General features: G+C 34.5%; 1 protein-coding gene across 2 annotated transcripts in view; it reads left to right on the top strand.

Moving 5' to 3' along the window:
* The window catches only part of LOC149533023 (uncharacterized), a 66,628-nt gene extending 55,556 nt beyond the window's left edge, over positions 1–11,072 (top strand). For both annotated transcript variants that reach the window (XM_089804396.1, XM_089804397.1), the window contains exons 16-28: positions 2,773–2,871; positions 2,964–3,053; positions 3,387–3,462; positions 3,799–3,895; positions 4,028–4,097; positions 4,180–4,359; positions 4,648–4,770; positions 4,866–4,949; positions 5,045–5,229; positions 9,433–9,571; positions 9,655–9,714; positions 10,279–10,383; positions 10,482–11,072. In XM_089804396.1, the coding sequence (XP_089660522.1) occupies positions 2,773–2,871; positions 2,964–3,053; positions 3,387–3,462; positions 3,799–3,895; positions 4,028–4,097; positions 4,180–4,359; positions 4,648–4,770; positions 4,866–4,949; positions 5,045–5,229; positions 9,433–9,571; positions 9,655–9,714; positions 10,279–10,383; positions 10,482–10,595 (1,422 nt within the window). In that variant the 3' untranslated portion in view covers positions 10,596–11,072. The remainder of the gene's footprint in view (positions 1–2,772; positions 2,872–2,963; positions 3,054–3,386; positions 3,463–3,798; positions 3,896–4,027; positions 4,098–4,179; positions 4,360–4,647; positions 4,771–4,865; positions 4,950–5,044; positions 5,230–9,432; positions 9,572–9,654; positions 9,715–10,278; positions 10,384–10,481) is intronic.
* Positions 11,073–13,623: the final 2,551 nt, after the last annotated feature.

Here is a 13,623-nt window from a genome sequence, read left to right as displayed (position 1 = left end):
AAATTTAAGTCCTAGATCTGATTCTGCTAATGAGTTTTGATGGACAACAACAATTCCATTTAACTGGGGGCTTCTTTTCAAAATTTCTGATTGCTTTGTCCCCATGCCCTAGGTAGACATTGGGAGGAGAGCGAACTTTAAATAATTTTCTGATTTTTTCTTTTCAAATCATAGCCCTTGGAGGAATTTTCAGACCTTTGGTCTGAAGTATGGAATTGCAGCCTCTTGGGCTTCTGATGACTATCTCTGACTTTATTCCTAATTCACAGGTATCACCATTGGAGATTCGATTCCATGTCTTCAAGTCAATGAACACTTCCTTGAAATCCATAATGGTGAAGTAAGCATCATTTAGGGTATTAATGTTCTTTAGAATCACTGCGAGGATCATAAACTGTACTTGATACTCTTTGTACTGGAAGTGCTTTCATTTTCTAATTCTAAAAATTACTTATAATTTCACAAAGCACTTCCATTTCCTAACTCTAGACCGTATTTATCATTTCACAATCTGCTCATCACAATCAAACATTGTGAAACACCAATATGATCATGTTCAAGATTGAAAGAAGTATTGAAACCTAATAAAGTGCAAACATGATTGTGTCAGTGATCTGTCACTATGTCCAGCTTCTTTAAGCAATTTTGTTAATGCAGGACTCTCACACAACCAATTAGGATTTAGTAAACATAGGCATAAGGTCTCCATTTCATGATGTATAGTGAAGCTTTGCTATTTCACCGCAGGGTTTACTCTAATCTGTTTTACATAACTTAGAACATTTACTGTCTATCATTAATAAAGAAACTCTTAAAACACATCTACGGACAAAGAATCCCTTTGCTGTCAAAGTGTGCCTTGATCCAAACTAGTGTAATGCACATCCAAGATTGCCTTGCTACAATATCTTTCATCTTCTTTTTATATTATTCATTGGAAGGAACCTTGAATAACCATCCTACAAAACTCACTCTGGTGCACTTAAGTTCATGCAGAAGGAAATTAGTTTATTTGATACTGACCACCTATCTATGAAGGGGATTCTATTGTAAAACAAAGTTCTTTTTTTGTAAAAGAGGGAATTATATTTCCCATGGCGGATGATACCATCTATAGTGCATTACCATAATGTTGCTATTTTGCATTACTATGAGTGGGAAGGAAGGCCAGCATTAATTTAAAACATCACCATTAAGGTCATAGATATGTGTCCCGCATCTAATCCTCGTGATAATAATGTCATAAGTTTGCTTTGAGTTTTACTTGAAGAAATATCTATGTTGTCGTGCAAATGTTGGATTCACCAAGTTGATTCTTTGCCAATATATTATATAAACGATGCTAGAAGATAAAACATTTTTATGCTGACGACCTTTCATCCTTCCTCTCTAAGGATGAGAGGAAGCTTATCTTTAATTGCTGGGATATTTCACTTTTAATTGCGAGATAGACAATCATATAAAACAATGCTAAAAGTTGCGAAGATCAATCCATTTCCCATTAGGAGTCATCTTGAACACACTTTCCATGATTATCCCAATTGAAAAGTTGCTCTAGGACAAGCAACCTCGGGTAGTGCAGACTGTTATTCCCTTCTCTGTAAGACTGGTTACAGCTTTAATAAATAAAATTTAGGCAATAAATTAATGTGAATTCACTGTCTTTAAAATTGCTCGAGGACAAGCAATCTTGGGAAGGGCAGAATGTCACGCCTCTGCCTTTTAAGATGTATCACAACTCTAATAAATAAACTTAGGTGATAAATTGATGGAAATTCAAAGGGAGCTGACCTTATAAATAAATAATTATTAATAAGACTAGGCGATGAAATTAATGAAAATTCAAAAGTGCTGACCAAGATTTAAAAGAGTGTAGTTGTAAGCAAGGGGTCAATTGAGATTGTTAAGGGTATTATTTGCAATGAATAATTAAAGAATTAGAAACAGCAATCCAGTTGTAAAAGGACATATCTATCCCTTGCAAAAGAAGGGATGTGACTTCTCCACATTAGGAGGTATAAGGGGAGTATTACTCAGTTGTGGAAAGGGAATCAAGACATTATTTTGGAATAAAAAATAGAGTGAGAATTGAAATAAATCATATTGCAAAAAGGTACAAGTATATAAAGAAGAAATAAATAAATGTAGAATATAGATTGATAGCAGCAATAAATATATTTAACTGTATGAATTTAAAGCAATTTTCAGCAACTTTTTTGCTATGTTTTGAAGTTCACCAAAGTTTGAATTCCATGACTGAAATTTGGGAAACCTTGTTACACTCTATATCTAAATCTACTGTATACAATTATATTAGGGTTGTTTTGACTGTTTAGGTCTCATTGCTTTATGAGATTTTACATGCTTTGTGCTAACACAAGAATAGTACATTACTTTAATATCTAGTGCAATTAAGGGCTTGATAGTATGCTTTCCTTTTGAAATGCCTTTTGAGTATTGATATGAAGAACAGAAATTTGTTGTATAAAATTGACCTTACAGAATATCCTCTTGAGATGTCATTTAAAGGTGAAGAACAAAAACTAGCTGCATAAGATCTGGCTAGTTAGTTTATTTGGTCAGGAGTACAGAACATTTTTCATCCTTAAATATTTATGTTGCTTCCAATGGTCACCATGTGGCTAAGATTGTTTCTTTTTGCAGATATGGCTACAGAGATTTATGGGATCCATGTTTCTCCAGTTTCTGAATTTGGTTGAGTGCAAGTCTTTTGTTAAATTGATGCCAATTGTTTTTTACTTAATATTCCAGGATAACTTGAGGCTACACGAGCGAAACAAAGAGGCCCCAAAAGCAATGAAATTGCTTTCCAGGCTCCTTCCAAACAAAGTGACTGTGCAGCTGCCTCAGGTACTTCAATGAGGCATTTGAATGTATCTTGCACATTGCTGTCTGTTTCTTATAATTACACCAGTAACAGTAACTTTCACAATTAATGACAGGAGGAAGCACTTCTCGTTGACTGGAAGCAGCAGTTAGATAGGGATGTTGAAACACTTAAAGCAAAAGCAAATCTGCTATACATTCGAACTGTGAGTTTTGTTTTTTAGACATTGGCTTCTCCGTTACTTTGTCATCTATGTTTGGAAATTTCTTTTTACACGCTTTATATAGTCATTTGCCATGGAGAACTTGATATACTCTATTATATGTACATATGCTCCAAGTGTCCTTGGTTATCATCTTTGCAAGTTTTAGAAGATTGACAAGATTAAGTGTTATTATAGAGATGGCAAGAGCATTTCGATGAGTTTTACATGCATTATGAAATATAGACTGCTCTTTATTTTAATATGTTGTTAAGAGTTGCTGCATTCTAGACCCATGCGTTTAATTACATTCAACATTCTGATTTACATTTGTAGGTTCTTTCTCGGAACAATCTGGAGTGTGAAGGAATTGACACTATTTGTATTAAAGATCTAGCTCTTTCAAATGAAAGTGAGTTCAATATTATTTATTTTGTGTATAAAATTTCTTTGAATTTTTAGGAAATGGCATCTTCTCATTTGAACTTTTTTTTGTATTGGATTTCTCTTCTTAAGTTTTAGGCTTATTTAATATTATGTGTTTTGTAGCATGGTATCTACGATTTAGATTTTGTCACAGGTTCTTACCCCAATAAGATATGCTTGTGATTGTTTTGGTTGACGGACATTCATTTTTTTTTGCTAGAATTTGTTTTTAGTTTCTTTTAGGTTTCAGTAATTGTTTCTGAATGAATGTTTCAAATCATGGTTGGTGTGTTTATTAAGATTTATGTTGCCTCTGCTTCAGGTGCAGAGAAAATTGTTGGATGGGCTTTGAGCCACCATCTCATGAATAATGTAGAACCTTGTTCTAGGGATGGAAAACTTGTTATCTCTAACGAAAGGTAAATTATGGTGTCTTTCTTAGTAGCTTTCTTATTTGGAGATTAAGCTGCAGCAAGATATTTATTTGTGGTCTTAACAGTGCTTAATGAATTCTATGTGAGAGAATTCTGACATGAGACTTCTTATGCCAGTATCCATTATGGGCTTAGCATATTACAGGGAATCCAAAATGAGTCACGGAGTTCGAAGAAGTCTCTGAAGGTAAAATCTAGAAGTTCAGAAACTTCTTCTTGTTCAGTATATCTTTGATATATTTTGTGTTGAATACAGTCTCTCTTTGCAGGATGTTGTTACTGAGAATGAATTTGAGAAGAGGCTCTTAGGAGATGTGATTCCACCTAGTGATATTGGAGTTACCTTTGAGGACATTGGAGCTTTGGAAAATGTGAAAGATACACTTAAAGAGCTGGTGATGCTTCCTTTACAAAGACCTGAGCTGTTTTGTAAAGGACAGCTGACAAAGGTGAGCTTCAATTCTCATTATATTATGTTAAAAATGTGAACAAGTAGTAGCCATCACATTTAGAACATTTGGGATTTGTTTCTTCAACATTGCCACTAAAATGACTGAAGGTTTTAGAGAGTTGCTATCTTTAATGATTTTTAGAATGAAAGTGTGTTATAGAAGTGGTCTTGTTAGTCTAATTGAATCTTGGCCTTTGTCTTTAGAACATAGCAAACCTCATTAGCTTTTGGTTATCTAGTGCTTTCTGTTTTATTGTTAATGCATATAATGGGTTGTTCATTGCAGCCCTGCAAAGGTATTCTTCTCTTTGGCCCTCCAGGAACTGGGAAAACAATGCTTGCTAAAGCTGTTGCAACAGAAGCTGGTGCAAATTTCATAAACATTTCAATGTCAAGTATTACATCAAAGGTATAGTGTTAGTGTAGCTATTAGTGGTTAGCTTCACTTATATAATTATACTGAATTATTACTTATATACATAATTTTGGTTCTGTGGTTTGCAGTGGTTTGGTGAAGGTGAAAAGTATGTGAAAGCTGTATTTTCACTAGCGAGTAAAATTTCTCCAAGTGTCATATTTGTTGATGAGGTAAGCTCTATCATGCACAGTAGCTATATATCTGGTATTTGTTCACATTGTTTACCATGTAGTTAGAGTGCTCATTATTGGTCATCCCTCTGCAGGTTGATAGTATGCTAGGCCGAAGAGAAAATCCTGGAGAACATGAGGCCATGCGCAAGATGAAGAATGAGTTTATGGTAAATTGGGATGGATTGCGCACCAAAGATAAAGAGAGAGTCTTAGTTCTTGCTGCCACTAATAGACCATTTGATCTGGATGAAGCTGTAATTCGAAGATTGCCTCGGAGGTAGACATTACACTTGTAGCATCTTTTTGAGCACTTTTCATCAACCGTGATGCACATTGATCTGTAATATGAATGGTCCATAATAGTTCTGCAACAATAGTTACATTTATACTGGCAACAAGTTTAATCACCCATGTTAGAGAAACACTAGAATTGAGTGTAGAATAAGTTGTTCTGTGAAATCATTCAATAAACATCTGGATTTTTGCATAAATCTACTTGAAAACTGGTCATTTCCAGGAATGAGTCATACTAGAATTGGGTACTGCACAGAGAGTCATCGCCCTCCATGGGTTTTACTTAGTATATTCATAGGCACTGATCTATAACTATCGGTTAGTCCTTTAATCTAAACTTTCAGTAAAGATGCGATTCCATCAGAATTATTACAATTATATATATATTCCTTTAATCTAAACTTTCAGTAAAGATGCGATTCCATCAGAATTATTACAATTATATATATATATATATATAAAACTATAGTAATAGTCTGATAACTTCAATCCGAATGAGACTATAATCTTAACAGAATTAACCATGAAACCAGGCCTCTATGGTCAAATGCCCATATAACCCCTTAATATAGTTCATTGGCATTAATGACCCATTACATCTTCTCCAAGTTGAATATCCTACTTCAAAAACCATGTGCCCACTCTTGTACATTTTGGCCTTGCAATTTCTGATAAAGATGCTATTGGATGCCTTTTCATCTTCATAAAAGTCTAGGGTAAATTCTTTTCTTCAGCAGCTCTCAGAAATTTTCCCATTTGGAAGCTAGTGGAACTCTGGGTAATCACAAGATGAATAGCTCTGTACCCTGTAAGCATGACCAGATAGTTTATGGCTTGGAAGTGAGATTCATTAAACCTAGATTTGAGGTATCCATTGCTCTAGCTTCTGTGCACACAACCTCTCCATGTTTCAGGCTTGAAAAGAGAGCTATTTCCACTGGAAGATTTTTTTCTTGATTCTCTGTTCAATGATTTGAGGCTTCTCTTGCTTTTCCCGTTGATGGGGATTTATTAATTTTCAGGCCACAGCTAGAATAATGTGTTGTGAACCATATAACTTACCCGTTGACATAAACTTAAGTCACATCATCTTCCAAACTGTGGAATCTTGCCGCATCTCACATTCATTAGTCTACCCATATCACTTGCCATCACACTTCCTAATCTATTTCATTTTTTAGTACCTATCTGAGGCTTAAACAGGAGTAAATCTCCACTTCCAATTGATTTTTTCATGTATGTAGCGTGGAAGCAACTTTTTTCTACCTGTCAAGCACACAACATGTGTGCAAAGCATAGAAACGGGACTTGGCATGAACTCGGCAAGTCTGACCCGACTTGGGATCAGCAAGACTCGGCAAATACCAGTTTCAAGTGAATCTCGCCAGGAGTGAGTTCTTGGGGAGTCTTAGGCCCTAAGGATGGCTCGAGACTTGACAGGACTCAGAGAGTTCTGTAAATATGATGCAAAGAGACTGAACCCTTATCTGTTACCAATTTGATTTGTGAATTGATACAGATAATCCACTTAAGAGTATTCAATTAGACTGGCTCCAAGATCAATCTTCCATGTTTGGAATTTTTTTGGAATTTGAAATGAATGAGGAACAACTAATTATTATGATAATAGATAGTTTCTGTTATCTCTGTTCAGTATCTAATGGTTATCTATTGTAATCTTCTGTAAATATTAGAATGTTTTTAATATTTAGTTTTCTGTTTCTAGAATAGAATGTTTCTATTCTTTACAATTTGTTTCTTAAGGAAACATCGTTCAATCTCTTATATAAATTGATCTCTTGATCACTGTTAGTAATAAACAAATATTCAATTACTTCTGTAATATGTTATCAGAGCTAATACTCTAAATTTTTTCGAAAATAATTATAATTTCTTGGTTGAAATTATCTGCCTTTTATTTTCAAAATTATTTACATGCATATTTGCTTACAACGCTCAATAATCCGACTTGGGTTTTCGTTCTGAGAAATTTGAACCCGCCAATTTTTGATTCAGTTTTGCAATCCATTTTTGTTCAGCTCCGTATGTTTTTTCTATACATTTTTGCCATTTTTGTGATTTTTTTTTGCAACAGGGTCATTTTTGTTCAAAACCCTAGTTTTTTTGTACCAGATCAAAAATTATTTTATAGATTCTTGGTGGGTTTTTTGAGATTTCAACTGGGTTGTCATCTATTTTTCCTGGGTGCCTTGATTTTTGTGTCAACCGATCCAGAAACCTACAACATATTCTGTCTGAGGTTTTTGAGCTCTCTTTTGGGTCACTTTCAAATTTTCTAGGTCTCAACTTTTTGAAGGTTGCATGTACTTGCATGTTATTTGCATGTGCTGCTTTAGCATGCAAAGTCTCGTGTTTTGCCTCTCTTAAAAATTTTGGTGGGTTTTCATAATTTTCTGATTTTGTAATTCACAAAGTTGTGTGAGATTTGTCTATTGGGTTTGTAATTTTTTCCTCAAAAGTTATTTGTTGGGTTTTGATTGATTTTTCACCTCAAAAATCATGGCTTTTTGTGGTTTGTTTTGGAGCATTATGCTCATTTGCAAGTTTTGGAGCATTATCCTAAGTACCATCAGCAGTCTTCTCAACAGACATCCTTTGCTCCAGATTCATAAGGTTTCCAGAAGAAAAACATTCAATGCAACTATTGCCACAAGTTTGGGCACATGAAGGTTTAATGTCGGAAACGCTTAGCTGCCCTATCTAAGCAATCCGGTTTGTAGTCCATAGCGAACAATGCAGAGCACCTTGAGTAGATAAAATCTGCCTTTTATTTTTTTTACAACTTTGTATAGATTAACCAAGGGAGGGTATTACGATAATAGAGAGTTTCTATTATCTCTGTTTAGTATCTAATGATTATCTATTGTAATCTTTTGTGAATATTAGAAAGTTTCTAATATTTAGTTTTTTGTTTCTAGAATAAATTGTTCCTATTTTTTACGATTGTTTCCTATGTTACCCTGAGTTTCCAGTACGGGGACGACGGGACGGGTTTTCGGGACGACAATTTTTTTTTGGTGATTTTAGGGACCCGGGGGGGGGGGGGGGGGGGCTACTATATATATATATATCCATAAAGTAATAAGTACCAATGTATCATAATCATGTTCACGTTCAACATTAAAAAAAAACATAGAAAATTAAAGCAGACTGCTGTTCCTCTTTTGCCTCTACCACATTTGGAGGGGTGGGGCCCACCTCGGTGACTGACCGAGTTAGGAGCCTTTTATTTATTAATATTCACATTTAAATATTTTTTTTGGCATTAAAAAAACAAACATTTAGGGACAGCTGGCCGTACCTGGTACGGCTGGGGGACGTCTAGGCGTCCCCTTTCCGTATTGGGGACGGATGGACGGACGGCCCCCTCTTTTTCCCCAGATGTCCCTTGGTAATTTGCCTTTATGTCCCTTGGTAATTTGCCTTTTTTGGGGACGGCTGGGGGATGTCCCATATCCGTCCCAGGGACGTCCCTGTCTCGGAAACTCCTGTATTTTCCTTGGTACGCGTCCCTGGGGAACATAGATTGTTTCTTAAGGAAACATCATTCAGTCTCTTGTATAAATTGATCTCTTAATCACTGTTAATAACAAGCAAATATTTTCCAATTACTTCATAATGCTAATTTCTATAAATCATTCAATAAACATATGAAGGTCAATATATGTGGAAGAGGACTGACATACAGGATTTAACCTGGAAAACTCTTAATACTAGAACTAAAATACTCCAACAGTGAGCTTCCTGATCTCTCTTAGGACTGAAACACAAGATTAACCTCTGAAAAATCTTAATCGGAAAAGATTTCAACAACAGCGTGTTTACTGCTCCTCTTTTCACTACATTCAGTCTTTTGCTAGTAGATGAGTGTCAGTGGGATGCCAATTAGCTTGTGGCACATGGGCAACTCAGCTCAACAACTATACCATGTTGACAAGTCCAATTGACATTCAGTTCTAACAACTTGCAACTTCAGAAATGAACAATAAAAGAAGGTACTTGCAAGACGCAGCCTGTCTTCTAAGAGTTAGGTGACATTTTCTGAATGACGGTGACTGAACTGAGCTATTGGTCATTAAAAGATATCCAGTTTTGAGATAAATTGTGTTTTTACTAATTTTTCTTGCTCAATGCTACTGACTTTCTGACTCTGTTGGCTTTGCAGGTTAATGGTGAACTTACCAGATGTGCCAAACAGGGTCAAAATCTTGAAGGTGATACTTGCAAAAGAGGACTTGGCCCCGGATGTTGATTTGGATGCAGTTGCAAACATGACGGAGGGATACTCTGGAAGCGACCTGAAGGTAATTATATTCACCTTTGAGCTTTTAGAGTATATTCTGGTAATCATTGGTTGGCCTAGTAACACCCATGTTTGGTGGTGCAGAACTTGTGTGTTACAGCTGCACATTATCCTATACGGGAACTATTGGAAAAAGAGAAGAAGGTAGTTTCCTTTTCCTTCTCTCAAACTGCAAGAATTTAAGAAAAAGAGCATCAGAATATTGCAGAGACTTTTCAAGAACAATAGTGTGATGGCTTTTGGCTTGATTTATTTGTTCAAATATAGGCTGTGTGAAACTTCATAGTTTTGCTGCCATTCCTTTTTGATTTGTGATTGTATATCCATGTATCTTATGCTTGTTTTACAAATCCAATCTGAAGGTTTTAAATATTGGGGAATGCATTTCCTTCTCCAAGTTATATTGCACTCTTTAAAATTTCATGCCGAGTTAAGATGTGTATGAGTTCGAGGGGAATTGATGTATGTGATAAGCATGACAATCCCCCTGTTCTATAGAATCTTTTTTCTTATTTGACTTGATTATGCAAAATATTTCTTATGGGCCTGGCAGTTCCTAACTCTTGTACTTTATAGGACACCTGATATTGCAATTTTGAGTTGTCAGATGGGCTGCTTTCTTTTCATTTAACATTCTGCTTGAGTGGAACACTTTGTATAATTTAATTGACATGGCTAATTTTAACTGGCCACTGAAATCATTCACAGGACAAAGCATTAGCATTATCCGAGGGCAGGTCACCACCGTCATTAAGCGGCAGTGCTGATGTTCGTTCTTTACATATGGATGATTTACGATGTGCTCATGAACAGGTGATTTTATCAATTTTTTATAACTTGCTGCTAGGGATAATATTCTTCCAATTGTAAATATGTGTGCTCATTTTGGAAGGTGTGCTACAATCTGGCAGGTATGCGCTAGTGTTTCTTCGGAGTCATCAAATATGACTGAACTGCTTCAATGGAATGAGCAATATGGCGAAGGGGGGTCAAGGCGAAAAAAATCACTCAGCTATTTTATGTAGGCCTATATGTATATAACAGTTTTTTATTGCTGACCTTGACTGGTATTTATTTCTTTGGACCTTTAGAATCCTTTACGTGGGAATGTCAACATTCTCGCACCGAAGTCGCACTTTGCATCTTCTGTATAATATCCTTATCCTTTTCTGTTTCGCGGAACCGACCATCCGTGTTGAATTTTGGACTTTACTGCTAGCTGGGTTAAGAGTTTTGGACATTGCTGCTAGCTGGGTTAAGAGTATTTTTTGTACCAAGATCGGTACAAATCTCTGCACTGGTTATTTTGACCTATGAAGTTCTGTAACAAGATGTAAATGTCACAACTATTGATTCCACCAAGACTGCATTAGTCGCAGTTATGCCTACTGAGTTTAAATATTGCCAAAGTGTTATTCTTTCTTTTATGTATCAAACAACTAGTAGTATCTAAACGATACTCTATGCTCTATTAATGTGGATAATCTCAGTATTATATATAATATGGCTAAAGAGTAATTCTTTTTGTCACGCATAAAACAATTATTTGTGTCTAAAAGATACTAGACTTCCTATTAATGTAGGTAAGTTCAGTATCCAATCTGGTCGTTCTCATCTTGAAAAGATTAAGGACCTTATTTATTTATATGACTACACAATCAGGCCCCATCTCTTGATTGTATGTGTACCGTAAGGTCTTATTGCATTAATTTTTCAGTTTGCATACTTAGGGCACTTTTTCACATATTCTATTGCAGTAGTTTTTGTTTTGGATTTCCAGAGCGCATTTTGATATAAACATTATTGGGATTGTTAAGGTTTTTTTTTCTTCAGAATTTCTGTATCTTGTGTTTTATCCATAGTTTACTGCAGGTAAGAATAATTCACAGTCAAACTTCTGGTCTTCCACTGTTGATTTCACGTTACTCCAGAACAACGATGTAGAAAAAGACTATATTGTAAGATTAAAAAATATATGTGATGTGTTTGGTTGTGAGAAAGTGAGCATTCCAGCAGATGCCAATATTTAAGTACCAACACTGATTATATTAAATCTTAAATCGATCTGGAGATAGACTGTCAGTGCCCAAATATGCAGATCTAAGGTGGTTTATAGTTGTGTGACTATTTCGAGTTTCTCCCATTAAATCTCCCAATCGACGACATATGTACTAGTTATGACATCATGAAAGAGAGATATTTGAGAAGTGACGAGTGTATGCCACAATTGTGTTAATCCATCTTTTGCCATTCAAATATTGGAAATAGTTGACCATAATTGTGTAATGATGCACACTTAGCAAATAGTACACTATAGATTCCAAATATTATACGTTCAAAATTAACAGCTGGCCGTAAGATTATGGTAGTTGGGTCCAAATAAATTATCTGGTTGGATTCAAATGTTGCAAGTTCTTATTGTTCAAAGTACCGAGACGTTGAACAATAAGGGGTTTTAAAGGGAAAACATATCTAAGAAATATTTCGTAACAAATTGGTTTCCTGTGAAGTAATTTGAAGCGAATATTCCCATTCTTGATGGTGGCGATAACATTGCTGAATTGCAATGAAAAGTAATGAGAGAGCTTTACAAAGGCATTTTAAAATAAATTATCTGGTTGGATTCATATGTTGCAATTTTTAGTGTTAAAAGTATGGAAACACTGAACAATAAGGGGTTTTAAAGGGAAAATAAATCCAAGAAATATTTCGCAACAAATTGGGTTTTCTGTGGAGTAATTTGAAGCGAATATTACCATTCTTGATGGTGGCGATAACATTGCCGAATTACAATGAAAAGTAATGAGAGAGCTATACAATGGCATTTTAAAGCGCGCGACACACACACACATATATATATATAGTATATTTTAGGTTAATAATAGTTTTCTCCAGTCGACGATTAAATTTTTGTTGTGATCAAATGTTGATATTGGAAGCATAGAGTGTCAGTATTTACTCCACAAATTTTATCCTTTTTTCTTCAATTTTCCTTTGTATGTATTGTTATCCTCAATTTAAATTTATTTTTAAATTTACTTATAGAAGTATATTTCAAAATAAGTTAAAAAAATCAATATAGATTTTGATGTATGAATGTCTATTTATTATTATATATACATTTTTAAAAAACAGCTTAAGAATTTGTATGATGCACTAAAACATCTCATCTCTTTCTATGAGGAGTCGCCATCTCTTTCTATTAGGAGTCAAATTTGCATGATGCATTAAAAAATCTTTCTATTAGGATTCACCTTATTTTTTTATTATTTATTATAAATAGAAAAGAACGATATTATTTTGACATACATTTTTATTTTATTTTATCATAGTTAACTTCAAAAAAAAAAGTTTTAATATTTTTCTTTTACAACAAGTGATAGAGAAATGACTTGTGGTGGTGGTATTTTACCGAAATACCAAAATCACTACCAAAAGTGGTATAGAAATGATTTGTGATGGTGGTATTTTATCGAAATGACTACTACGAGTGGTAGAGAAATGATTGATAGTTAAAATGTTTTCCTTTGAAAGATGGTGAGGTTACAGCATTATGTATTTGTGAGACTTTTCTACCCATTACTTATAAACATTAAATGTAAGAGGTTTGTACAAAATAACCTTAAATTGACTAGTTTTGTTAATGTGAACATGTGAGAGTTTAGATGGTGAGGTTTTTATATTTTAGTTGTTGAATATTAATTTCTTTTTAATAAGGGTAAGTAGCGAGTGTAGTTAGTATGTAACATGACATTTTTTTGTTCATTGATCATTATTAATTATCCATTATGATAAGCTATAACAATAAATCCCTATATAATTTTCATCTATGAAAATGAAGAACTTATTAGAAAACTATATACCAAAACAAAGAAGAACAAGAACACCAAAAGACATAATACAATGGCAAACCACTACACCATACACATTAGAGAATGAAGCAAATGTTGAACAACATAGAACAAAGCCACACATTAAAGTGGTTTCAATAGCTTTGTTTTGATTTCACATTATAATGCTATCATTTAATGATGAGATTATGATCATCTTGAC

Source organism: Cupressus sempervirens, chromosome 10, assembly GCF_028749045.1.
Source record: "Cupressus sempervirens isolate cs-2001-9-10 chromosome 10, ASM2874904v1, whole genome shotgun sequence".
NCBI classification, from domain to species: domain Eukaryota; kingdom Viridiplantae; phylum Streptophyta; class Pinopsida; order Cupressales; family Cupressaceae; genus Cupressus; species Cupressus sempervirens.
Note: the sequence above shows the minus strand (reverse complement) of the source record. Positions and strands in the feature narration are given on the sequence as shown.